Source organism: Ceratotherium simum, chromosome 8 (assembly GCF_057802395.1).
Source record: "Ceratotherium simum simum isolate JZ-2026a chromosome 8, ASM5780239v1, whole genome shotgun sequence".
NCBI classification, from domain to species: domain Eukaryota; kingdom Metazoa; phylum Chordata; class Mammalia; order Perissodactyla; family Rhinocerotidae; genus Ceratotherium; species Ceratotherium simum.
This window is the reverse complement of record NC_141907.1, coordinates 61,562,098-61,587,479: the sequence shown is the minus strand read 5'-3', so window position 1 is coordinate 61,587,479 and position 25,382 is coordinate 61,562,098. Positions and strand designations below refer to the sequence as shown.

The following is a 25,382-nucleotide window of genomic DNA, read 5'->3' as shown; positions in this document are numbered from 1 at the left end:
TGAGGAAGAAGTAGCGTGCGGGCATGCAGTGCACTTTTAGTAATGTTTTCTTGGTGCATAGGCCGCTTCCTGGTTCATCTGCTTTAGAGGAGTCACACAAAGTTATCATGCGTTTTTAAAATGCTTTGTATTAAACGATAGCCTTAGCATTTATTTCATGTTTTCGTCTATAATTCTTGACTCTTCTATTGGGCTCAGGCATAGCTGAAAGAAATTTAAGGACTACGTTTGACTTTCTGTTAGAAGGGCTGTAATGTCACTTTTCTTGTGTGGGTTGAAAAAATTCTTGACAGTCTACTTGAAGGATAGATAACAACTGTAGAACTTGGCTGTTTTTATCTAGTTAAAGTTTTTTTTAGTTATATATTAATAAGACAAATAACATTATAAAAATATTATGTTTTAATTAAGAAAAATAAACCCAAATCTGACCACTCTTTGATTTTTTTCTTCAGATCCTAGTTCAGCTACATGTCTAAAGTGTATAAAAGTATTTATTTATACTTTTAAAAATAAATAAAAAGTGTTTATTCTTTTTTGTAAGCTGGGTTAAGTAATTGACTTTGTTCTGATTGTCTTTAGATATTAGTTGCTGCTTTGACATTCTTCCTTGGGAAAGATGAAGAGGAGAAACAGGACAGCGACTCAGAATCTGAGGTTAGTTTAATCATAGATACTTCTGAACTTTACAGTCTATCAGATTTCATTATTGCTCTCAGTACAGATTTTGTAAAATCCATGACTACTCAAGTTAGAAAGAAACTAATATGTCACCTTCATCCTTTATTGAGTTCTGCCATGCTGAGATTTTATTCTGTTTTAAAATTTGTCATTTACATTCAGTAAGACTGGTTAAATAATTAATAAAACTTAGATTCATTCGGCTTTGTTCTTAGTTCTAAAGCTATACCTATATCTCACTATATAAATTTAGAATGAAAATTGCTGCCAGCATATTTTTGAGGTAGCGTGTCAATGTCATAAAAATTTAGAGTAGGGAAAAGGAGAGGAGTGATAAAATGGCATCTTTAAAAGGAAAAATCAAGATTTATGATATCATGAGATTTTCTTTATTAAAAAATGTTTTTTATTAAAATTAAAAGGGAGAAATTCTAAAAGAAAAATTTTACTTCCCATTTTAGCATTTTGGTAACAAGAATACTGGAATGCATAATAATGTCTTTTAATTCATTTTGTTATTGTGTTGTTAAATGTATGAACAATAATTCTTACTGTAAAAATTTCAGATACTATAGATGAAAGTTTTCTTACCCTGTCTTGTTTCCACTTCCTAGTTCTTTCTCCAGATAACCATTTTGTTTCCTATGCATTTATATACGATTGTCTCTATATATTGTCTTACGTATGTAGTAGATTTTTAAAAGCTACATAAATAATATATGTATTATTCTGCAACCTGCTTTCTTTGTGTCGATATATATAGATGTACTAATGCGTTTAGATCTTCTTACAATAGTACATGTAGGTCTATCTCATTCTTTTAACCTCTACATAATATTTCAGAATATGAATGTATTATAGTTTAAGCATTTCCCTATTGATATTTGTTTCCAGCTTATTTTTTCAAATAAAAAGAAAGTTGCATTCTGTCTATATATTACGCTACAATAAAAATTAAAAGCAAAATATAAAAACCATGCTGCAGTGAAAAATCTCTGTATGTGCCTATTTGTGCACATGGGCAAATATTTTTTATTGAATTTTAAACATCATATTTATTTTTAATAGCTGTGTGCAAAGAGTATAAGTACAAAGAAGTGGTTGAAAGGATTACTCTTTGCTTCTGTGCAGATTTTCCTTGTTCACAGTTTTACAAAGTAGTTTCTTCCTCAGGATGATGGACCAACAGCAAGAGACCTGCTAGTGCAGTATGCCACAGGGAAGAAAAGCTCCAAACACAAGAAGAGGTTGGAAAAGGCTATGAAAGTGCTCAAGGTGAGACATGTACCTGGGAAATGAGGTAGGAGTCACTAGAATGCAAAATAATGTGTTTTTTAGCGAAAGCTTTTAAGAATCTGAAATAAAGAAATAGCATTTTTTGAAAGAGAAACATGTATGATGAATTTTTAAGCACTAATTTTTTAGATGAATAAATGTTTTCAGCTCTAGCAAAATCTGTGACTTAATTAATATGATTAAATTCACTTTTCACTTGTTCTGATCAAGATGGCCTATATTAGGGTATCTTTTCTGGATATGTCTTCACAGAAGAGTACATGAGTGAAGTACATTTTATATTTTGTAATGATTATTCTGAAAATCATTAGTTTGGCCCTGTGTGTTTTTTAATGTTTATGTATCCAAATTCCTTTAAGTCTTAAGTTGGAACGTTCCTGAGATTTAATCTTAAAAGACAAAAATCACCTTAGTTCTAGTTGAAGTAGAAGCTTGGAACTTACTGCCTGTGTTTTGTTCTAGGAGTTTTATGGTTTTGGGTCTTACGTTCAAGTCTTTAGTGCATCTTGAGTTAATTTTTGTGTATGGTGTAAGATAGTGGTCCAGTTTCATTCTTTTGCCTGTGGCTGTCCAGATTTCCCAACATGGTTTATTGAAGAGACTGAACATTCCCAAGGTTTAATCTTAAAAGACAAATCCCACCTTTAGTTCTTCTAGTTTAAAGAAAGCTTTTTGGAACAAAGATTTTTTTTCTTTTCCTTTTTTTCTTTTTAAATAGTGTGGTGGACTTGATAACAGCCTCTACCACATTTAATCCCAGAGGACTCACCGTTGTAATTGAGTGTAAATGTTTTTCCTCTCCCTTTCTTTCAGAGACAAAAGAAGAAGAAAAAACCAGAGGTGTTTAATTTTTCAGCTATTCACTTGATTCATGATCCCCAAGGTACTATAATTATGACTTCCCAAGTTCCTTGTTGCCTTTATCTCTGCCTGTTTAGTTTTCTACCTTTAGGATTACCAGGGTATACAAGATCCCTGGCACTTAATAGACAGTCAGTAAATACTTAGTTATTATTAGTTGGTTGTAGCCTAGAGAATTATGTTCTAAATTAGTGATTCCCAGTCCACAACAAAATAAGAAAAATGTGGAAGAACAGATCTCTTTGCAATTCCTGTCTTTAACAACACAGTAGTGGTAGGGCATTGTAATTGACCTAATGAATATTGACAATCTTTTGTTGGTCTTTTTTTTTTTTTAAACTGGTCTGTGGAAACCAGAAGTTTGGGAAACCCTGTTCTAGAGCACTAGTTCTCAAACTAGATTGCACATTGAAATCACCTAGGGAATTTATAAGACTATACTGATGCTTGGGTACTGTTATCCTCAAAGACCTGATTAGTTGGTATGGGGTGCAGCTGGGCATCGGGACTTTTAAATGCTCTCTGTACTCTAGTGTACAGCAGTGTTTGCTAACCCCTCTTCTGTGTCAGTGTTTCTCAAACTTTAATGGTTATACAAATGACCTGGGGATCTGGTTAAAGTGCAGATTCTGATTCAGTAGGTCTGGGGTGGGGCCTGAGATTCTGCATTTCTAACAAGCCACCAAGTGGACCAGCTGCTGGTGCTCTGCAGTCCACACTTCGAGAAGCAAGGCTCTAGAGAACTATTAAGTGGAGCATTTATCAGTCACTCAAGATACTGGTGCTAAACATCTTGGGAATCTTAAAGATTGGGCACCATTGAAAGTATTTTCACCCGTGTATGACTCTTTTCACCTTCTGTCATGCTGCTGTTTTTACCTTCCTGGTTCAGCAGAGTGATTTCAGGCACAGCTGTACCAGTCACTGATCTAACTATTGCCTTTCTCTACACGTGTTAGATGATGTCATACAGACCATGGACCCACAGTGTACTTCTCTGCTATTCTCCTTTCTAGATTTTGCAGAAAAACTGCTAAAGCAACTGGAGAGCTCTAAGGAGAGATTTGAAGTGAAGATGATGCTCATGAACCTCATCTCCAGATTGGTGGGAATTCATGAGGTTTGAGTTACATTATGTTTCTCTTGGTCAATGTTAGAAGTAGGATTCTTCTTGGTAAAAGGAAGGTACTAGGAAGAGCAGTGCTGGGGGCAAATGGTTTTGGGGGCAAAACCATTTAAACCCATACAATTTACAGAATAAATTCTTTCACTCTGAAAAAAATCTCTTTCTATCACTTTGTTTTCTTATCAATAAGTATGGATGTTCAATAAGTATGGATGTTATATTATACATATATTTAGTTTATGGACAGATTATTTTGTGTTCTGTTTTTCTACTTTATTTTTTTTTCAATTTTGTTTCACATACACATTTTTCTGAGCCAACATAACCCACATATTTTTATTGACTATTAATTACATTTCACAGTTTGTTTATCCCTTCATAGCTTTCCTGACTTCCAGACCACTCTAGTGCGAGATTGTCATGTTTGCAAAACTGCATTCTCTGCTCATTTATTTTATATTAAATTAGATTGCAAGAGCTCATTGGTGGTGTATATGTATATATATTGTGTATACATATGGAAACTTCACACAGAGTAACTAAGTAACAGAGTAACTAAGTTACTCTTAGACTAACTGCCATTGTAGAAAAGGAGAGATTCCCCAAAATTTAGGCCATAAAGAAATGACCATTGAGGTTGTTCCCTATCATTTTGTTCTTGTGATTGGTGCTGCTCTGAACATAATTGAATGTGTTGCTTTATTCAGAAAGTTTTTTTTAATAAAACAAGAAAAGTAAAATGGGCTTGTTTATTGAAAATCAAATAGTATAGACATATATCAAGTTAACAATGAAAGGACACATGAGTGAAAGCACTTGTTCCCTTTCTCTAAGAAATACTTGATAACATTTTAGTGAATACCTTGCTTTTTTCTCTGTGGGCTGCAGGCCTAAGACAGGATTACCAGGTCAAATCTTATTACATTTGTGTGTTAATTTTATGTCAGACCTGGATTTGAGCTTGTTAGGAAAGGAAAAATGATTTGTGATTTAAGCATGGTTTGATGGAAATGATACTGGAGTTTCACCACTGAGTATAATTGAACATCCATATTTACATTGAGCCCAAGGCTCCCCTGTTACTTCTCTAGCCCTGGTTTTGCTCTGTGGCTAAAATAGCAAAAAATTAATTTATTCTTACATGATGAACTTTGAAAAAGACCAGTCCATCTCCAAAGTTTCTCTTCTCGAAGTTACAGATTATCGTTGCTTTAATAACTGGACCCTTGTCACTTTTATCAAGGTAGACTCCAGAACACGTGTTAATGTTTTCTTTCTAAAATGTGGAGCTCAGAGTAGTTCCTCCAGTGTGGTTTGACTGGTATCCAATAATAGAATTGTGGAGTTTTTGGTGATCAAATTCCTAGGTCCTATTCAGATTTGAATTACTATTTTGTGCCTTGCTTTGGAGCCTTAATATCAATGCTCTTTCTTGTAATCCTCTTTATCTTTGAAGACTAAAAAATTAGTTCTGCAGCCACACCAATTTTAAAAGTAGAAGAATATTACATTTTGGTTGCCTTTCCCCCTTGGTTTATTCTGCATACACTTTCTTCTTTCTTGGCATAAGGAGGATAGCAGCATAGCCTTCCTTTCCTTGGTTAATATAGCACATTTGGGGCTGGCCTGGTGGCATAGTGGTTAAGTTCGTGCACTCTGCTTCGGCGGTGGCCCAGGGTGTGCAGGTTCAGATCCCAGGTGTGGACCTATGCACTGCTTCTCAAGCCATGTTGTGGCAGGCATCCCACATACCAAGTAGAGGAAGATTGGTGCAGATGTTAGCTCAAGGCCAATCTTCCTCACCAAAAAGAGGAGGGTTGGCAACAGATGTTAGCTCAGGGCTAATGTTCCTCACCAAAGAATAAATAAATAAATAAACAGCACATTGAATCATCCTGGGGCATGAATGCTTGTTGAGAAAAAAATAAAAGTAAAAAATGATTCCCAATTAGTTGAGTTTGGTGATATAATTACATTATGGAGATATGAAACTCTACAGCTTCAGTTACATAAATATTAAAGTCAGTGCATTCTTCTTTCCACAGCTTTTTCTCTTCAACTTCTATCCGTTTGTGCAAAGATTTCTGCAGCCCCACCAAAGAGGTAAGCCTCCCACTTGTCATGTTTCTTGGATGGCTTTGAGGTTAGAATAACCATCCAAAGTCTTTTGTTCTGGAATTATTAAAGACCAAGTTAGGAGTGAAGTGTGTTCTGCATCAAAGAAGGGGAGAGAAACCCTTATATTTTCTTTCCAGAGTCTGCCATGGGTTAATTGTTCTGCTCATCAACTTTAAGAAGCAATTATTTTTGGGAAAAACAAAAAACAAAAATTGGTTTCTCAAAGCAGGTCTTTTTGTAATACCATAAATACTCATGTAGAAAATTCTATAAAAGAAGTTTGATCTTTTAGTAACTTTGTAATAGATATTAGGATTTCATCTTGCTGCTTTCATTGTCCTCATGTGTATTATCAATTAAAAACAACATAAAAGCACGAAATAAGAGATAGTTGTTTTTCCCCTTTGACCTTGAACCGTGGTAGGAAGGAAGGGAACATTTATTGAACATCTAACATGAGCCAAGTACTGTGCTAAATGCTTTACATACATCATCTCCTCTAATCCTCACTTCAATCCTGCGAGGTGTAGAAAGAAAGAAAGAAAGACAAGACAAGACCAGGGTCACTCAGCAAATAAATGACAAATTAGAATTCACCTCACTTCTTTCTTTTGCCAAAGGCCTTTTTCTTTGTATATACTGCCCCTTTGAAGGGAGAGTGTGTGTATTTTTGTATGTTTGTATTTATTCATTTATTTAGTAATTGCTATGCTGGACACTGCGTTAGACACCAAGAATTCTGTGGTGAACGTAAAGCAAAGTCCTTACATTCCAGAGGGAGATCTAGACAGTGTTGTATGTAATATGACTAGGTAAAGATAAGGATTGTGAAGAAAAAGGAAGCAGAGTAAGGATAATAGAGAGTGCTGGGGCGGGGTCTATTTTAGATTATGTGGTCAGGAAAGACGTTTTGATAAGGCAGCAATTGAGCAGGGACCTGAAGGAAGTGAGGGGTGAGCCATACAGATATCTGGGAGTTGGGTGTTCCAGGTGGAGTAAGCAGCAATAGCATTAAGGCCAGCATGTGCTTGCTTGTGTGCTGTAGTCCTAAGAGGCAGAGTGATAAACTGACTGTGACCTTTCTAATCTCTTATGTTTTTAGAAGTAACAAAGATCCTTCTTTTTGCTGCACAAGCATCTCATCACTTAGTACCCCCAGAGGTGAGAACTCTCAAACCTTACTTCTGTCTGGATCTAATGCATGCATAAAAGTGCCAGTGTTAAGTATATCATGGTGACTTTTCCCACAGAGGTTACTGTCCGTCCCCCCTCCCCCCTTTTTTTTTTTAATAAAGTGAGCAAAAGAGACACAAACTCTTTTTTTTTTTCTTTTTTTTTGGTAACATTTTTTTGTGTGTGTGAAATTTTTGTTGTACATTATTGTTTATCAGTCACCATATAAGTGCATCCCTCCACCCCTCGTGCCCACCCCCCACCCCACCCCCCTAGCCCCTGGTAAACACCAAACAGTTCTATCTGTGTGTGTGTTGGTTTATCTTCCACATATGAGTGAAATCATGCCCTGTTTGTCTTTCTCTTTCTGGCTTATTTCACTTAACATAATACCCTCCAGGTCCGTCCATGTTGTTGCAAATGGGAAGATTTTTGTCTTTCTTTATGGCTGAGTAGTATTTTGTGGTATATATATACCACATCTTCTTTATCCGGTCATCAGTGGGGGACACTTGGGTTGCTTCTGTGTCTTGGCTATAGTGAATAATGCTGCGATGAACATAGGGGTGCATAAGCCTCTTTGGATTGTTGAGTTCAGGTTCATTGGGTAGATACCCAGTAGTGGGATAGCTGGATCATAAGGTAGTTCTATTTTTAATTTTTTGAGGAATCTCCATACTGTTTTCCATAGAGGCTGCACCAGTTTGCATTCCTACCAGCAGTGGATTAGGGTTCCTGTTTCTCCACAGCCTCTCCAGCATTTGTTGCTTTTTGTCTTGGTGATTATAGCCCTTCTAACGGGTGTAAGGTGATATCTTAGTGTGGTTTTGATTTGCATTTCCCTGATGACTAGTGATGTTGAACATCTTTTCATGTGCCTATTGGCCATCTGTATATCTTCTTTGGAGAAGTGTCTGGTCATTTCCTCTGCCCATTTTTTTGATTGGGTTGTTTGCTTTTTTGTTATTCAGTTGTGTGAGTTCTTTATATATTATGGAGATTAATCCCTTGTCAGATATACGGTTTGCAAATATTTTTTCCCAGCTGGTGGGTTCCCTATTCATTTTGATCCTGGTTTCACTTGCCTTGTAGAAGCTCTTTAATCTGATGAAGTCCCACTTGTTTATTTTTTCTTTTGTTTCTCTTGTCTGAGTAGACATGGAATTCAATAAGATCCCTTTATGGCTGATGGCGAGTAGTGTACTACCTATATTTTCCTCCAGGAGTTTTATAGTTTCAGGTCTCACCTTCAGGTCTTTGATCCATTTTGAGTTAATTTTTGTGTGTGGCAAAAGAAGGTGGTCTACTTTCATTCTTTTGCAAGTGGCTGTCCAGTTTTCCCAGCACCATTTATTGAAGAGACTTTCCTTTCTCCACTGTATGTCCTTAGCTCCTTTGTCAAAGATTAGCTGCCCATAGATATGAGGTTTTATTTCTGGACTTTCAATTCTGTTCCATGGATCTGTGTGTCTGTTTTTGTACCAGTACCATGCTGTTTTAATTACTATCGCTTTGTAGTACGTTTTGAAGTCGGGGATTGTGATGCCTCCAGCCTTGTTCTTCTTTTTCAGGATTGCTTTAGCTATACGGGGTCTTTTGTTGCCCCATATGAATGTTAGTATTCTTTGTTCTATTTCTGTGAAGAATGTCCTTGGGATTCTGATTGGGATTGCATTGAATCTGTAGATTGCTTTAGGTAGTATGGGCATTTTAACTATGTTTATTCTTCCAATCCAAGTGCATGGAATATTTTTCCATTTCTTTATGTCATCATTGATTTTGCTCAATAATGTCTTATAGTTTTCATTGTATAGGTCTTTCACTTCCTTGGTTAAATTTACTCCTAGATATTTTATTCTTTTTGTTGCAATTGTAAATGGGATTGTCTTCTTGAATTCTCTTTCTGTTAGTTTGTCGTTGGTGTATAGAAATGCAACTGATTTCTGTAAGTTGATTTTGTACCCTGCCACTTGGCTGTGGTTGTTGATTATTTCTAATAGTTTTCCAATGGATTCTTTTTTTTTTTTTTTTTGTGAGGAAGATCAGCCCTGAGCTAACATCCAATGCCAATCCTCCTCTTTTTTGCTGAGGAAGACCGGCTCTGAGCTAACATCTATTGCCAATCCTCCTCCTTTTTTTCCCCAAAGCCCCAGTAGATAGCTGTATGTCATAGTTGCACATCCTTCCAGTTGTTGTACGTGGAACGCGGCCTCAGCATGGCCGGAGAAGCGGTGTGTCAGTGCGCACCCGGGATCCGAACCCCAGGCCGCCAGTAGCGGAGCGCATGCACTCAACTGCTAAGCCACGTGGCCGGCCCTTCCAATGGATTCTTTAGGGTTTTCTATATATAAGATCATGTCATCTGCAAACAGCGAGAGTTTCACTTCTTTGTTGCCTATTTGGATTCTTTTTCTTCCTTTTTCTTGCCTAATTGCTCTGGCCAGAACCTCCAGTACTGTGTTGAATAAGAGTGGTGAGAGTGGGCACCCTTGTCTTGTCCCTGTTTTCATAGGGATGGCTTTCAGTTTTTCCCCATTGAGTATGATGTTGGCTGTGGGTTTGTCATATATGGCCTTTATTACGTTAAGGTACTTTCCTTCTATACCCATTTTGTTGAGAGTTTTTATCATAAATCGATGTTGGATCTTGTCAAAAGCCTTCTGTGTGTCTATTGAGATGATCATATGGTTTTTATTCCTCGTTTTGTTAATGTGGTGTATTACATTGATTGATTTGCGGATGTTGAACCATCCCTGTGTCCCTGGTATAAATCCCACTTGGTGTATGATCTTTTTAATGTATTGCTGTATTCGGTTTGCCAATGTTTTGTTGAGGATTTTTGCATCTATGTTCATCAGGGATATTGGTCTGTAGTTTTCCTTCTTAGTATTATCTTTTCCCGGCTTTGGTATCAGGGTGATGTTGACCTTGTAGAATGTGTTGGGAAGTGTTCCATCTTCCTCTATTTTTTTGAATAGTTTGAGAAGGATAGGTATTAAGTCTGCTTTGAATCTTTGGTAAAATTCTCCAGAGAAGCCATCTGGTCCTGAACTTTTATTTTTTGGGAGGTTTTTGATTACTGTTTCAATCTCTTTACTTGTGATTGGTCTATTCAGGTTCTCTATTTCTTCTCGATTCAGTTTTGGGAGGGTGTATGAGTCTAGGAATTTATCCATTTCTTCTAGATTATCCAATTTGTTGGCATACACTTTTTCATAGTATTCTCTTATAATCTTTTGTATTTCTGTGGTGTCTGTTGTAATTTCTCCTTTTTCCTTTCTAATTTTATTTATTTGAGCCTTCTCTCTTTTTTTCTTGGTGAGTCTGGCTAAGGGTTTGTCAATTTTGTTTATCTTCTCAAAGAACCAGCTCTTTGTTTCATTGATCCTTTCTACTGTTTTTTTAATTTCAATTTCATTTATTTCTGCTCTGATTTTTATTATTTCCCTCCTTCTGCTGACTTTAGGCTTTGTTTGTTCTTCCTTTTCTAATTCTGTTAGGTGTAGTTTGAGGTTGCTTATTTGGGCTTTTTCTTGTTTGTTAAGGTGGGCCTGTACTGCTATGAGTTTCCCTCTCAGGACCGCTTTTGCTGCATCACATATGAGTTGGTACAGTGTATTTTCATTTTCATATGTCTCCAGATATGCTTTGATTTCTCCTTTAATTTCATCAATGATCCATTGGTGGTTTAGTAGTGTGTTGTTGAGTCTCCACGGCTTTGTCACTTTCCCGGTTTTTTCCTTGTAGTTGATTTCTAACTTCATGGCATTATGGTCTGAAAAGATGCTTGTTATAATTTCAATCTTCTTAAATTTATATAAGCATGCCTTGTTTCCCAACATATGGTCTATTCTTGAGAATGTTCCATGCGTGCTTGAGAAGAATGTGTAATCTGCTGTGTTTGGATGGAGTGCTCTGTATATGTCTATTAAGTCCATCTCATCTAGTTTTTCATTTAGATCCATTATTTCCTTATTTATTTTCTGTCTGGATGATCTGTCCATTGATGAGAGTAGGGTGTTAAGATCCCCTACTATTATTGTGTTGTTGTTAATATCTCCTTTTAGGTTTGTTAATAGTTGCTTTATGTACCTTGGTGCTTCTGTATTGGGTGCGTATATATTTAAAAGTGATATGTCTTCTTGGTGGAGTGTCCCTTTTATCATTATATAATGCCCCTCTTTGTCTCTCATTACCTGTTTTATCTTGAAGTCACCTTTGTCTGATATAAGTATGGTAACCCCTGCTGTCTTTTGTTTGCCATTAGCTTGGAGTATTGTCTTCCATCCTTTCACTCTGAGCCTGTGTTTGTCTTTAGAGCTATGGATGCAGCATATCGTTGGGTCTTATTTTTTAATCCATCCCACCACTCTGTGTCTTTTGATTGGAGAGTTCAGTCCATTTACATTTAGGGTAATTATTGATATATGGGGGCTTGTTGTTGTTATTTTATCACTCTTTTTCTGGTTCTTTTGCATTTCTTTTGTTTCTCGTCCCATGTGTTTCGGACTACCAATGCAGTTTCGTAGTTCTGTATGGGGGTTCTCTTAGTTTTCTCTTTCTTTATCGTGTGTGATTCTGTTTTGATTATTTGATTAGTGGTTACCATGAGGTTTGTATAAAAAATCTCGTGGATGTGATAGTCCATTTTTTGATGGCCTCTTATTCCCTTAGACTAAGTCGATTCAATCCCTTTTCTCTTCCCCTTCTAAGTTATTGTTGTCACATCTTATTCCTTCTTGTTTTGTGAGTTCGTGTTTAACATGATGAAGTTATATTTATGCTTGGTGCTTGCCTTCCCTTGATCTTTGGTTTTATAATTAAGTGTTTGCTAATCTATTTTGATAGAGGACTGCAATTTTTCTGGTTTTGCTGACCTATTTTCCTCCCTGTTCAAAACTTTGAATCCCTTTTCTCTTTTTTTCCTCAGGGATGAGGGCCTTCTTGAGCACTTCTTGGAGTGGGGGTCCAATGGCAATTAACTCCCTTAGCTTTTGTTTATCTGGGATAGTTCTTATTTCTCCATCATATCTGAAGGATATTTTTGCTGGATAGAGTATTCTTGGCTGAAAGTTTTTGTCCTTTAGAATTTTGAATATATCATTCCACTCTCTCCTAGCCTGTAAAGTTTCTGTCGAGAAATCGGCTGAGAGCCTGATAGGAAATCCTTTGTATGTTATTATTTTTTTTTTTTTTTGTCTAGCTGCCCTTAATATTTTTTCTTTGTCATTGACTTTTGCCAGCCTTACTACTATATGCCTTGGAGAGGGTCTTTTCGTGTTGATATATTTAGGAGATCTATTAATTTCATTCACTGATATTTCCAGCTCCTTCCCCAGGAAGTTCTCAGATATTATTTCTTTGAACAAGTTCTCTGCTCCTTTTTCCCTCTCTTTGCCCTCTGGAATACCTGTAATCCTTATGTTGGATTTCCTAGTTGAGTCAGATATCTCTCGGAGAGTTTCTTCATTTTTTTTTAGTCTAAGTTCTCTTTCTTCCTCCATCTGGAGCACTTCTGCATTGCTGTCCTCAATATTGCTAATTCTTTCCTCCATATTGTCAGGCTTCCAGATTTGTCTTTATCTCCTCTATTGTGTTTTTCATCTCTAAGATTTCTGATTGGTTTTTTTTATAGTTTCAATCTCTTTTGTGAAGAAACTCCTGATTTCACTGAATTGTCTGTCTGTATTTTCTTGTATTTCTTTAATCTTCTTTATGATGGCTGTTTTGAATTCTCTGTCGTTAAGGTTATACATTTCTGTGCTTTCTGGGTTGACTTCTGGGTGCTTGTCATTTTCCTTTTGGTGTGGAGATTTAATATATTTTTGCACGGTGCCTGTTGGTGTTGGCTTACCTTTCCTCATAGTGAAAATATATGGTCGCAGTTTCCTCTTGCTGCCACTGGGTGGGGGTCAAGGGCTGTGTATTCTGGACCACCTCAATCTGTGGGCACTCTTGTCGGCCCCTGGCTGATATGTGGTGTGGCTGAGTGGAGACTGCTGGGGGGAAGTGTGGAAACAGCTGGTGCTGGAGCGCAGCTAGGCCGAAGCAGCTGGGGCTCGGGTGCAGGTGGGTTGAATCAGCTGCAGCTGAAGTGCCGCTGGGCCAAAGAAGCTGGAACTGGAGTGTGCCGGGCCAAAGAAGCTGGAACTGGAGTGTGCTGGGCCGAAAAAGGAGGAACTGGAGTACCACTGGGCCAAAGAAGCTGGAACTGGAGGGTGGTGGGCTGAAGTTGCTGGTGCCAAGTCAGCTGGAGCCTGCACACAGGTCGAGCCGAAGCAGCTCCTTCCACTTACTCTGGAGTTGCTAGCACCTCAGTCCTTGGGTGTACAGCTGCCTGGGTGCCTCAGATGTCCCCTGTGTTGTGTGAATAGCTTCTGTTGGAATATGAATGTCTTTTTTGTTGTGTCTTAGAGGGGGAGACTTCAATGGGAGAAGCTCACTCCGCCATGATGAGAGACACTAAATCTTAAAGAGATATCCACCGAAGTTCAGTTACAGAAACTGAAGAAAATTTACTATAGAAAGTAGTTTGTTTTGGACAAGTTGTAGATTTTGTTTAATTGCCAGATTTTATGATGGGGAGGTCAAGAATATTAGTAAATTTATAGTGATTATTTTTCAAAGCTGATAATTCCTTTCTTTGATTAAAATAGTATTGGATTATCCTGAGTCAAAGCAATTTTTTTTAATCTATATTGAAAAATAAAAGAGAGCAAAATTTAATCTGAGAATAGTCAAGAAGAAGACTGAAACCCACAGTGAAATATTTTTATCTCTGTCTTCCTCAATCGTGATTGCTTCCAACTTCCAAACCGAAAGTGGAGGGCTGTTTTTCCATTGTCAATAATATTGTCCCTTCATCCTCAAGTGTTTGAGTAGGTACAAACATTTTACCAGTACTCATGTCTTTTCTTTTATTTCCATTCAGATCATTCAGTCATTGCTCATGACTGTGGCCAACAATTTTGTTACTGACAAGAACTCTGGGGAAGTCATGACAGTAGGGTATGTAGAATGTGGCTGGAGGCAGTGGATATGTTTTTAACGTACCAGGTTTGCTTTATGTTACCAAGATATAAGATTTCAGCTGACAATGTGGCCTCTAGAAAAGCAGTTTTTTGTTTTTTGTTTTTGAGGAAGATTGGCCCAGAGCTAACATCTGTGTCCAGTCTTCCTCCTTTTTTCCCTTTTTCTCCTCAAAGCCCCAGTAGATAGTTGTGTGGCATAGTTGTACATCCTTCCAGTTGCTCTATGTGGGATGCTGCCTCAGCATGGCTTGAAGAGTGGTGCATAGGTCCCCACCAGGGATCCGAACTGGCGAATCCCGGGCTGCCAACAGGAGCCCACAAACTTAACCACTATACCCCTGGGCCGGCCCTGAAAAGCAGTTTAAAATATACTTCTGTCTTCTCAGTAGGCTTAGTATTTTTATTTTATTGGTCAGAATTTTGAGGAGGGAGCTGGAGAAAAGATATTTCTCCTTCTAATGAACACTTTGTTTTTTTATTAGCTTAACTCTTTCAAATGAATGATTGTTTGGCAATCTAATTGTTTTTCTCCTATCTCCTACCCTGAATTCATATCTTCCCCTGGAACAAATGATTTGTTATTGAGTTACTCTTTAATCCCAGTGGCCCTTTTGATTAATTCAAAAATACTTTTTTTTATAATTTTATTTATTTATTTTTTCCACAAAGCCCCAGTAGATAGTTGTATGTCATAGCTGCACATCCTTCTAGTTGCTGTACGTGGGACGTGGCCTCAGCATGGCCAGAGAAGTGGTGCGTCGGTGGGTGCCCGGGATCCGAACCCCGGGCTGCCAGCAGCGGAGTGCGCACACTTAACCACTAAGCCACGGGGCCCAAAAATACTTAATAAGTGTGAGCACTGGTTTAAGGATTGTCTAATCTGTCCTGCTATGCTGAATAGATGCTTTTTTATCTCCTTTGGAAAATATTGCTGGTGTAACAGCCCTAGAGACCTTTAACTTTTCTTATTTGACGTCGTACTGTTTCCCCCTTAGAGTTGGGAAAGAAATGCTGCCATGATTTACTTTACAGAGAAGACATTGTTCCTTACTCCACTAGTAGAGGAAATTGCTATAAACTGTCTAGAATAAAAGCCCTTTAAGCCTATTTTATTCCCACCTTCACGTTCTCTACTATGCTGCGGTTTTAGAGACCTAACCCCTATAAACCCAACTTATATTCCTTTTGATGTAGTCTTTTTAGGAAACTTTGGGTTGAACCACATGAAATTGCTCTTTTGGTTTTCTTAATTCATTTTTCCTTTTCTAGAATCAATGCTATAAAAGAGATAACAGCTCGATGTCCTCTAGCCATGACTGAAGAACTTCTCCAAGATCTGGCTCAGTATAAAACCCACAAAGATAAGAGTAAGTTGTTATTCTTGGTAGACCAAAGCATATAGAGTGACTCATTTTTTTTGATGAGAAAGATTAGCCCTGATCTAACACCTATTGCCAAAATCTTCCTCTTTTTGCTTGAGGAAGAGTGGCCCTGAGCTAACATCTGGCCCATCTTCCTCTATTTTGTATGTGGGATGCCTCCGCAGCATGGCTTGATGAGTGGTGTAGGTCCATGCCTGGGAGTTGAACCTGCAAATCCAGGCCCCTGAAGCGGAGCATGCTGAACTTAACCACTATGCTGCTGGGCCAGCCCTAGAGTGACTCATTTTTACCTCAATAGACTCTTTGCTCTGAAGTTTCTAATTAAAGGTATTATTTTACAGATGTGATGATGTCTGCTAGAACTTTGATTCAGCTCTTCCGAACACTGAATCCTCAGATGTTGCAGAAGAAATTCCGGGTAGGTGAAGCATACGTATGTTGATCTAAAGGTATGGTCTCAGAAGGTGAGAGTAACTTTCTACAGTTTGAGTTTTAGTATTTGTGGTGCTTCCATTATGACTGTTGGTGGTACACGTAGTTTTATTCTTTAAGCTCAGAATACAATTGATTGAATACCATTGCCTTAAATATTTTATAGTTGGTACATGCTCTTTGGTGATGGCTGAGTCTTATAGACCTAGTAGGCTGTTTCAAGTCATTAGCTGATGCCAGTATTGAACAGGCTATTCCCCAGCCGGATACCACCTCTTTTGAGTTAGGAGGGAAGAGAGATGTATGTAACAGAAAGAGAGGTGGTGATCTCAAGACTTAAGAGTCAGAACAATTATTGTCTAGTAACTGCCAGTTTCCTGATCTGGATCAGAAGAAAGCAAGAAAATAGTGGGCAGAGTTCTGGCTGGGGGATTTACTTTGACCCAAGACATAAGTGAACTGTTTTTGTCATTTATTTCCATTTTTTGTGATTTTTCCCTTCTAAATTCATAATCCTAGAGAATCCTTTTCATGAATAATATTTTGCGACATAAGCACCTTATTAAAACAGTTTCCTTTCCTTTAGGGTAAACCTACAGAGGCCTCCATAGAAGCAAGAGTGCAAGAATATGGAGAATTAGATGCTAAAGATTACATTCCAGGAGCAGAAATTTTGGAAGTTGAAAAAGAAGAAAAGAATGCTGAAAACGATGAAGGTTCATTTTATTTCACCATTATTCAGGACAAAAATCACTCGTATATCTGTATTGACCTTGAAATCTTTATGCTGTTTAAATGTTCATTCAGCAGATATTTACTGAGCAATGACTACGTGCCAAGCACTGTTACAAGCAACGCGGGGTCAAACGGGCATGGTTTCTGTTCTTGGGGAACTTAAATTCTAGTGTAGGAGATGCCTTTTCATATCCTTCCAAGTGGGCTGCCTCTTATCAAGGCCTGCTGTTTGGCACTTGGGAAAGATAATGGTTTTTGTTGCCTAGACAAAATGATGAGGATTAGTCCTTAGCAATCCTCCAAAGTCTCTTGTTGAAGGAGAATGCTTGTTGAACTTGTTGAAAAATGCTTGAGGAACTCCATTCTGATTTCCAGGGTTAGCATTTATTGCATTGGTTGCTAGGGTCCTGTCTTCTTCCTGTTCATTCATTCATTATTTCAACAAAGCTTTCTTTTTTTTGAAGCAATGGTTCTTTTTTCTTTTTTTTGTTTTTATTTATTTATTTTTCCCCTAAAGCCCCAGTAGATAGTTGTATGTCATAGTTGCACATCCTTCTAGTTGCTGTACGTGGGACACGGCCTCAGGATGGCCGGAGAGGCGGTGCGTCGGTGCGTGCCCGGGATCTGAACCTGGGCCGCCAGCAGTGGAGCGTATGCACTTAACCACTAAGCCACGGGGCCGGCCCATCAACAAAGCTTTCTTAAGCGTTAGCTATGAGCTGACCACTGTCAAAGTAAAGATGAATGATATCATTCCTGCCTTTGAGGACCTTTCATAAATAGCTAATAAAGCATTAACAGGATTTATGATTGGAGTGGGGCATAAGGGCAGGAGAGGTCAGGTCCACCTCAGAGGTTCAGAAAGGCTTCAAGAAGATGTTGGCCCATGAGCTGTATCTTGAATGTTGAGTGAGGAATGGCAGAATAATGGAGACTTTCCAGGCAAACTATGAGCAAAATCCTGAAAGATTTAGGATACGTTTTGAATGTAGGATACAGAGTGAGGCTTAGCAAGATATGAGACTAGGGATAGAGTTGGGGCCAATGAGTGGTTGTGTGTATACCATACCAAAGAGCTGGGACACTGTCATAGAACATGGGGAACAACTGAAAGATTGCAAGTCTCTGATTTTGAAAGCTTACTGTGGTGGCTCCATTAGGACCTCTAATACCTCTTTATTGAGATGTCTACAAGGTTCGTTCACATCCGAAATCTTCTACCTCAGTTCTCTGAATGACTTATTTCTAACTAGTTTTCTCAAACATGTATCAATATGCTAAGACAAGTTAGATATTTGCTATATGGCCAAGATAAAAGTACAAGTACAGTTTTTTTTAATTGGTGTCACAGTAGTTTATAACATCGTGAAATTTCAGTTGTACATTATTATTTGTCAGTCACCGTATGTATGTGCCCCTTTACCCCTTATGCCTGAACCCCAACCCCCTTCCCCTCTGGTAACTACTGATCTATTCTCTTTGTCCATGTATTTGCAGTTTTGACAGATGCATTGGTTTGGTAGAAAGAACATGGGCTCTAGAGTCAGACATGCGTTTCATGATTTCAGTGTAAGCTGCATTTCTGGCAGTGTGGCTTGGGGCAGGTTACTTGACTTTGAGAACCTGTTCCTCTTCTGCCGAGTCATGAGGTTAGAGGAAGTGATTGTAAAGTTTTGGCTCGTGATAGATACTTGGTCAGTGCTTATTCCCCATTCCTTAAATTAATTTAAGTGTTAAGCTTATTTAACAATAACTGTTGCTCAATTCTTGGTCACTAGAGCATCTGTTTGAGATTCATTACCGAACTTTTCTTTTGCTTGATTTACCTCAGCTTACTGTGAGTACTCAGCATAAAGTGGTAGTACTAACAGCATGCTTTTTTTCACACAGAGGGGTGGGAAAGTACCAGTCTCAGTGAGGAGGCAGATGCTGATGGTGAGTGGGTTGACGTGCACCACTCTTCTGATGAAGAACAGCAAGAAATCGTAAGTCTTAAAATTTCCTTTTACATGTGCATCACTCTGATGGTTATTAATACTTAATTTATGCTGGACCTTATTGGGGGATTAAGCTCCCACTTGAGCTAGTAGCCATTTAAACCTTTATCGTGTGCTTTCAAGTCCAGGAAGCTGAACAGCATGCCCATGGAGGAGCGGAAAGCCAAAGCTGCAGCCATCAGCACTAGCCGAGTTTTAACTCAGGAAGACTTCCAGAAAATCCGCATGGCCCAGATGAGGAAAGAACTCGATGCTGCCCCCGGGAAAGCCCAAAAGAGGAAATACATTGAAATAGACAGTGATGAGGAGCCCAGGTAAAGTGGCACATCCACCAGGTCTTCAGTCAGCTCACATGGTAATGAAAGTATTAGGGGAAAGAATTCCACCCTTGTTTCATATTATATTTTTTCCTTCACCCTAGGGGCGAGTTACTTTCTCTTCGGGACATTGAACGCCTTCATAAAAAGCCAAAGTCTGACAAGGAGACAAGACTAGCAACTGCAATGGTGAGTGAGGAACATGGTTCTCTAGTTCTTTGAACAGAAAGTAAATAAAATGAAATATGCCCCAGAACTTGGATAGCCACAGAAGGGCAGTATTTTATTTTGATGTTTTAAATAAAGGTATAATTAACGTAGAATAAAATGCACAGATAATAGGTGTTCAGTTAGATGAGTTTTAATAACTAGATAACCATGTAACCACCATCCGAAACAAGATATATAGAACACAGCACTAGGACATGTTCTATGTCAAGGAAGCTCAGTACATTTATCAAAGCTATTAGAAAAGCAAGGGAATGTTTACAGTCACTGATGAAAGCCTCTGGCAAGTGCTGTGGCTGTTTGTGATTGCACATTTCCAACTGCCTACATTTCCAACTTCATTTTCTATACCTTTACTTGTTTTAAGTACCATCCCATACTGGCTTAACATCACTGTCTGCATTTCATTTGTACTGAAACCTGTTTAGATAAGTTTAAAAACCCATGTTCTTTCTCCTCCACCCCTTTGCATGTACTATCCCTACTTCCTGAAATGCTCCACTCTTCTCCTCCTCCTCCCTGCTTTCATCCTGCACAAAACAGCTCAGGGGTCCCCCTTTCTAGGAACCTCCTCTGACCTCACCAACCTGAATTATGACCTTTTCTTCCACTGAGCTCCCTTGCCCCATTGCAATACATCATGGTCATTTCTCCTCTGGACTGAGTCGCTGGGGAGCGAGGTCTGTGTTCCATCCATCGTTGTGTCCTTTGCATTCAGTAGAGCTCCTGGCACAGAGGAAACGTGTATGTTGATTAGATAACTCCTGAAGGGTGTTGTTTAAGAAGAAATATCAATCTTTTTGTGCTGATAGGCTGGAAAGATAGACCGAAAAGAATTTGTGAGGAAGAAAACCAAAATGAATCCATTTTCCAGCTCCACAAATAAAGAGAAGAAAAAACAGAAGAACTTTATGATGATGCGGTATAGCCATAATGTCCGGTCAAAAAATAAGCGTTCCTTCCGAGAAAAGCAGGTGAGTTCAACTTGGCTGAACTTGGCTGAAGCTTGGCTGGCTAGAATAGTATTGTCATTCTGAGAATTCTTTTTTTTTGGCAAGGAAGATTGGCCCTGAGCTAACATCTGTTGCCAATCCTCCTCTTTTTTTGAGGAAGATTGTACCTGGGCTAACATCTGTGGCAGTCTTCCTCTACTTTGCATATGGGACACCGTGACATTGTCCTCTGGCTTGATGAGCAGTGTGTAGGTCCATGCCCAAGATCCGAACCCGCAAATCCCAGGCTGCCAAAGTGGAGTGTGCGAACTTAACCACTACACCACCTGGCTGGCCCCTAAGAATTCTTTACCTTTGAGGTGGAGTTGTGCCTTCTAAAGACCCTGTATTATGTGTGTTTTAGGATTAATGTGGAGCATTATTAGAGAGCATGGAGAGGTAGAAAGTGGTCAGGATATGTAAATCCTAGACCTGACTTGGTTGAGATTCAGTAATACGATTCAGTATTTCTGAATCTCAGTATTACTGAATTTCAGTAATAAGATTCAGTAATTCAGGGGAGTCCATTTTTCTCCTCTATAAATACAGGAGTGCAAACTAGGTGATCTCTGTCATCCATTCCTATGCTAAAGTGCTTTGACATTGCATCTTTGAAATATAATATCAAAATTACCTGAATAACAATTTTTTAGTGCTTATTACAATGCCTGCTACTTTTCCAAAAAGCAATAATTATGTGTGGCACTATCTCAGAAACAGTTTCAGGAAGCACTGCAAACTAAGCAGTTCTGTTGTTGGCCTTATCCTTCCTGTATGTGCCCTTTTGCAAAGCCTTTATGTTTACAGGCCTTTGGGATTTCTTTTTATCCATTTTCCGTCTTTGATAGGTAGTCCTGTGTTGCTCTGTTGCCTTACTTATTTCAGTAATTCATTATAGTAGAACAAATTTACATTTTTATATCTTCCTCTACTGATAGTGTACCAGAGTGTATCTAAATGTATTCTGAAGAATCTCTAGGAAGTCAGATCAGGGTAAAGTAGTCCCACATTCTGAACCAGTGTTCCTAAATTGCTGGCCAAGATGAGCCTGCCAGGCCTGAATGTAACGGCCGGCTCTCCAGACAGTGCTCTGTCTGTGTGGGAACCAAGTGAGTCCGTGTTAACTGAAGTAAGGTACCATTTAAAGTCTACCTATCTGTTTATTTAATCTTTCTAGTTCTGTACTGTGTTCAACAACATTATGTAAATAATAAAGTGACAGCATTTTGAATAGAAATCGTTGAAATTGAGATGAAAGGAAAAGTGCCATTTAAAATTTTAAATACTCTGCATTTTGCCAATTCAATTTAAATTCATAGTTGAATTGATTAAATACGTTAGTTTATCCTTCACCAGCCCTTTATAAGATTTTCTGGTTGAGGAAATAGTAATCACCCAGTTGGCAGGCCTTGCTTTATGATGAAGTTTTAGAACCTTGCTACATTTCAGCTAAGAGTGGTCCCCCACTCCCTACTTCTGTGTTTTTAGCATGCCTTTTTTGGCATGATAGAGAAGCCTTGCTTTGTTTCTTGTCAGCACCTCTTGAGTCATAAAACATCTCTCTCAGAGATTAAAGAATTTTTTATTTAAGAGTAAATTAAGAGTTCATTGGACATATGCACTTTTGGTTCAAGAATGCTTTTTCATTATTCTCCAATTTTCTTGCCTTTTGGAATATGAAATTAATCAGAATTGCTAGATGTTTTCTTGCCCTGTATTTTCTTCGAGGTCTGTTCATTATAAAACTTGACCCTAGGTTCCTGATTTTATCTGTTTTCTGCTTCACTCTAGACCAGCACTGCCCAGTAGAAATATAATGTGAACTACTTATATAATTTTAAAATAAAAAAGTAAAAAGAGAGAGGTGAAATTAATTTTAGTAATATATTTTATTTAACCCAATATATCCAAAATAGTATCATTTCAACATGTAATCAATATAAAAATTATTAGACACTTTACATTTTTATTTTTGAACTAATTGAAATCCAGTGTGTGTTTTAGACCTGCAGCACATCTCAGTTTGGGCTTGCCACATGTCAAATGCCCAACAGCCACATGTAGCTCTTGGCTACTGTATTAGACGTTGAACTATAGAGTGTCCCCAAAAAGAAGTGAGACTAGAAAAGGAAGGGAAAGCCCATGATAGAGAATGAGAGGAGGATCTTGCGGTGAAGCCTTTAAAAAGATGAAGGAAAGGAGAGGGACTATACCTGTTTTCTTATGTTCCACTGGTGGCATTTGAAGGGGGAAGGGAACTGAGATATATGTCTGAGAGTAGTCTGTGTTTTGTTACAAAGTTTAATGAGTGGAATTAAATCCATGTAACCCTGTAGGTTATAACATTATTAGCTAACACACAGTTCTTACCATGTGGCTTATTTATTCTAGAGCTTTCCATTTTTTAACTCATTTAATCAATATATGACAAGATGAACAGGTACTGTGATTAAACCTATTTTACGGGAGAAAATAGGACATAGATGAATCTGAGAAATACCTCCTTAGCCATGCAAATTAGATTAAAATGAATTTGTTAATTTTTTTCTACTTTAAGTATCCCAGCTTTTCTGCCTCTCTGCAAAGACATATCAAGACCCAGATATGAGCTATAGGCAAGGAGTCAATAACTTAAAATCATAGTATCCAAAAAGTTTGAACATTTAGATGTAGAGCCAGGCAACTTCCACTCTAGAAAATGCTTTAACAAAGCGAAAATATTAGCACATATCTTGTGAAAATTCAAAAGCTAGAGATCTTTAAAAGTTTCTAGGAATCAAAGAGTGGTGCTTGGGAATTACTAGAATAGTATCCATCACACACTTAAGATGTATACATTGACCCTGGTTATTTTTTTTTTTAATTTGGTTTATTCTTTATTATCTTTTATTTAATATTCTGTTTATTTTCTTTTGAGAGCTGTAAAACTTTATAAGGGCTTTCATAGTTTCCATTTAAACATTGGTTCTGCAGTCTTCTTTTTCTCTAGATCTTAAATTCTTCATCTTCAAATTTAGGAACCCGGCTCCTATGGTTAGAGGACTAGAGGGGATTACAGCCTGGAACCAATCCAAGTAGAACATATAATTCACTGCTTTCATTTCATCTTACATACATCCAACACAAAATAAATAACTTTCAAATTAGCCCATATTAACTAGAATAAATATTTTTGTCTTAAGCCACAATTGTCAGGGTTTTGATTTAATTTCTTCATATTTGAGCCATCATAAAGGATAAGTGTTAGCATTTACTTATTGTAAAATTTTCTTAGTTCATTTATGGTATTAAACAAACCCATTTGAAAATCTGCAAACAAGGAAACATTTTTCTGTGTTCCAAATTGTATATTATAGAGTTATCTTAAGTCTGCACAAATGCTGAATGCCATTTACAAATTTTTAAATGGTCCATATATGCCATATTTGATGGAGTATATGTGATCTTGGAAAAAGTGATTGTGAAGAAAAATCTGTTTTCCTCTTGGCTTTAATTTAGATCATGTGCCCTACTCACAACTCTAAAATATTAAGAGCTGTCTAGATCAGAGAAGTACCATGCCTAGAGACAGACGGTGCTCCAGTCTCTGCATTTAGCATCTGTTTGTGTTTTGAGCTTTTGTCCCATGACATGGGAACAGCAGTCAAGAGATTTGGCTATTTTCCCAGCAGTGAGGAGGCCCAAGTCTAGATACAGATTTGATCTGTTATAGAGTATTTCACTATTTGTAGTTTTTCAGGATGATTTATTGACTTAGTGATTCCATTTTGGTACACTTCCATATAATCAAATTACTATAATGAGGTACCCAAGAGTTACCATGTTTAGATATTTTTTCTTATCTTCCAGCTGGCACTACGAGATGCACTTTTAAAAAAGAGAAAAAGAATGAAGTAACCTCCAAGCAAGTTTTCTATTCCAAAGAGAAAGCTAAATTTGTGTCATTATTTTGAAAATTAGTAAATCAAGAATGTTTGTTAACATTAAAAAGTCCAGAAGCACTATTTTGTGAAAAATACAGTAAACTTGGTAGCAATTTGATGTTTTTTATTTTGGGTAATGGTGGGAATGTTTGAAATGTAAACAGTAGTGGTGTTATAAAATCATTTTCATTTAGAATTTATGCAAAAAAAAATTGTTGTGTGCCTACTAGTTGTCACTGTAGATATAAAAATGAATGAGCCATAACCCTTCACTCAAGACATTCACAGCCTGTTTGGGGGATGGGGGAGCAAGTGTGTACATGTGTATTTATAATGCAGTGTAAATAGTTCTCCATTTCTGTGGGGTCTCTGAGGCCTTACAGACTAACTCTGCAGAAGATGGGAGTTACATATTCTCTAAAAACTAAATGGGACAATGTTACAAGAGTAAGAGGTTCTTACTTATAAATAGGCTTACCTGCTGAAAACAGGTCCCTGCTGTACAGATTTTGGGTAGACAGATTAGCTCTTTTAGTCTATCCAAAAGATTTAAATATTTTTTTGAATGATTTAAATATTTTTTTGAATGCCAGGTACAGGCTTTTTGGTTAAGACCTCGCTTTTTAAATTGCCTTAAGTGTAAAGAGTAATCTTGAAGTGTCTTTAGTCCATTTGGGCTGCCCACTCTAACACAGAGGAAAAAGAAATCAGATTGGTTTCCTCAGCCTTCCTTCACCCTGAAGTCTTTTCAGCCCACTGTTTGCCTGGTCTCAATAAACGGTTTCTAATGTCAACTAGGTACTCTTGTGTGGGTTGAGTGGTGCGTGTTGGTGTGTTGGTGTCCCTTCCCTAGGCATGCTTGAGTAGATTTCAGGGGACCTGAGAGCCATGGTCCGTCTCTCTGTTTGCAGGTTGTTGCATTTGGAGGTAGTTTGGTGCCTTTTGCCTCAGATTTCTCAGATAATACTGTGGTAGATGAGAAAATTGCTTTGTCTTTAAATTAGAGTGAAAGGCAATTTTCTGTCCACTCAGAATTAGAAAACAGCTTCCAAAACCACTATTCTTGTTCCTTTTCCAGTATCTTCTGTTC

The 25,382-nt window shown here is 37.8% G+C and overlaps 1 protein-coding gene across 2 annotated transcripts in view; it reads left to right on the top strand.

The window, feature by feature from the left end:
- SDAD1 (SDA1 domain containing 1) overlaps window positions 1–25,091 on the top strand; it is a 37,210-nt gene extending 12,119 nt beyond the window's left edge. For both annotated transcript variants that reach the window (XM_004430845.3, XM_087434440.1), the window contains 15 exons: window positions 583–657; window positions 1,855–1,956; window positions 2,791–2,860; window positions 3,855–3,958; window positions 6,010–6,067; window positions 7,185–7,243; window positions 14,187–14,263; window positions 15,556–15,653; window positions 16,010–16,086; window positions 16,687–16,816; window positions 18,726–18,820; window positions 18,956–19,146; window positions 19,254–19,338; window positions 20,190–20,351; window positions 24,219–25,091. In XM_004430845.3, coding sequence (XP_004430902.1) covers window positions 583–657; window positions 1,855–1,956; window positions 2,791–2,860; window positions 3,855–3,958; window positions 6,010–6,067; window positions 7,185–7,243; window positions 14,187–14,263; window positions 15,556–15,653; window positions 16,010–16,086; window positions 16,687–16,816; window positions 18,726–18,820; window positions 18,956–19,146; window positions 19,254–19,338; window positions 20,190–20,351; window positions 24,219–24,266 — 1,431 coding nt within the window. In that variant the 3' untranslated portion in view covers window positions 24,267–25,091. The remainder of the gene's footprint in view (window positions 1–582; window positions 658–1,854; window positions 1,957–2,790; window positions 2,861–3,854; window positions 3,959–6,009; window positions 6,068–7,184; window positions 7,244–14,186; window positions 14,264–15,555; window positions 15,654–16,009; window positions 16,087–16,686; window positions 16,817–18,725; window positions 18,821–18,955; window positions 19,147–19,253; window positions 19,339–20,189; window positions 20,352–24,218) is intronic.
- The last annotated feature ends 291 nt before the right edge of the window (window positions 25,092–25,382 follow it).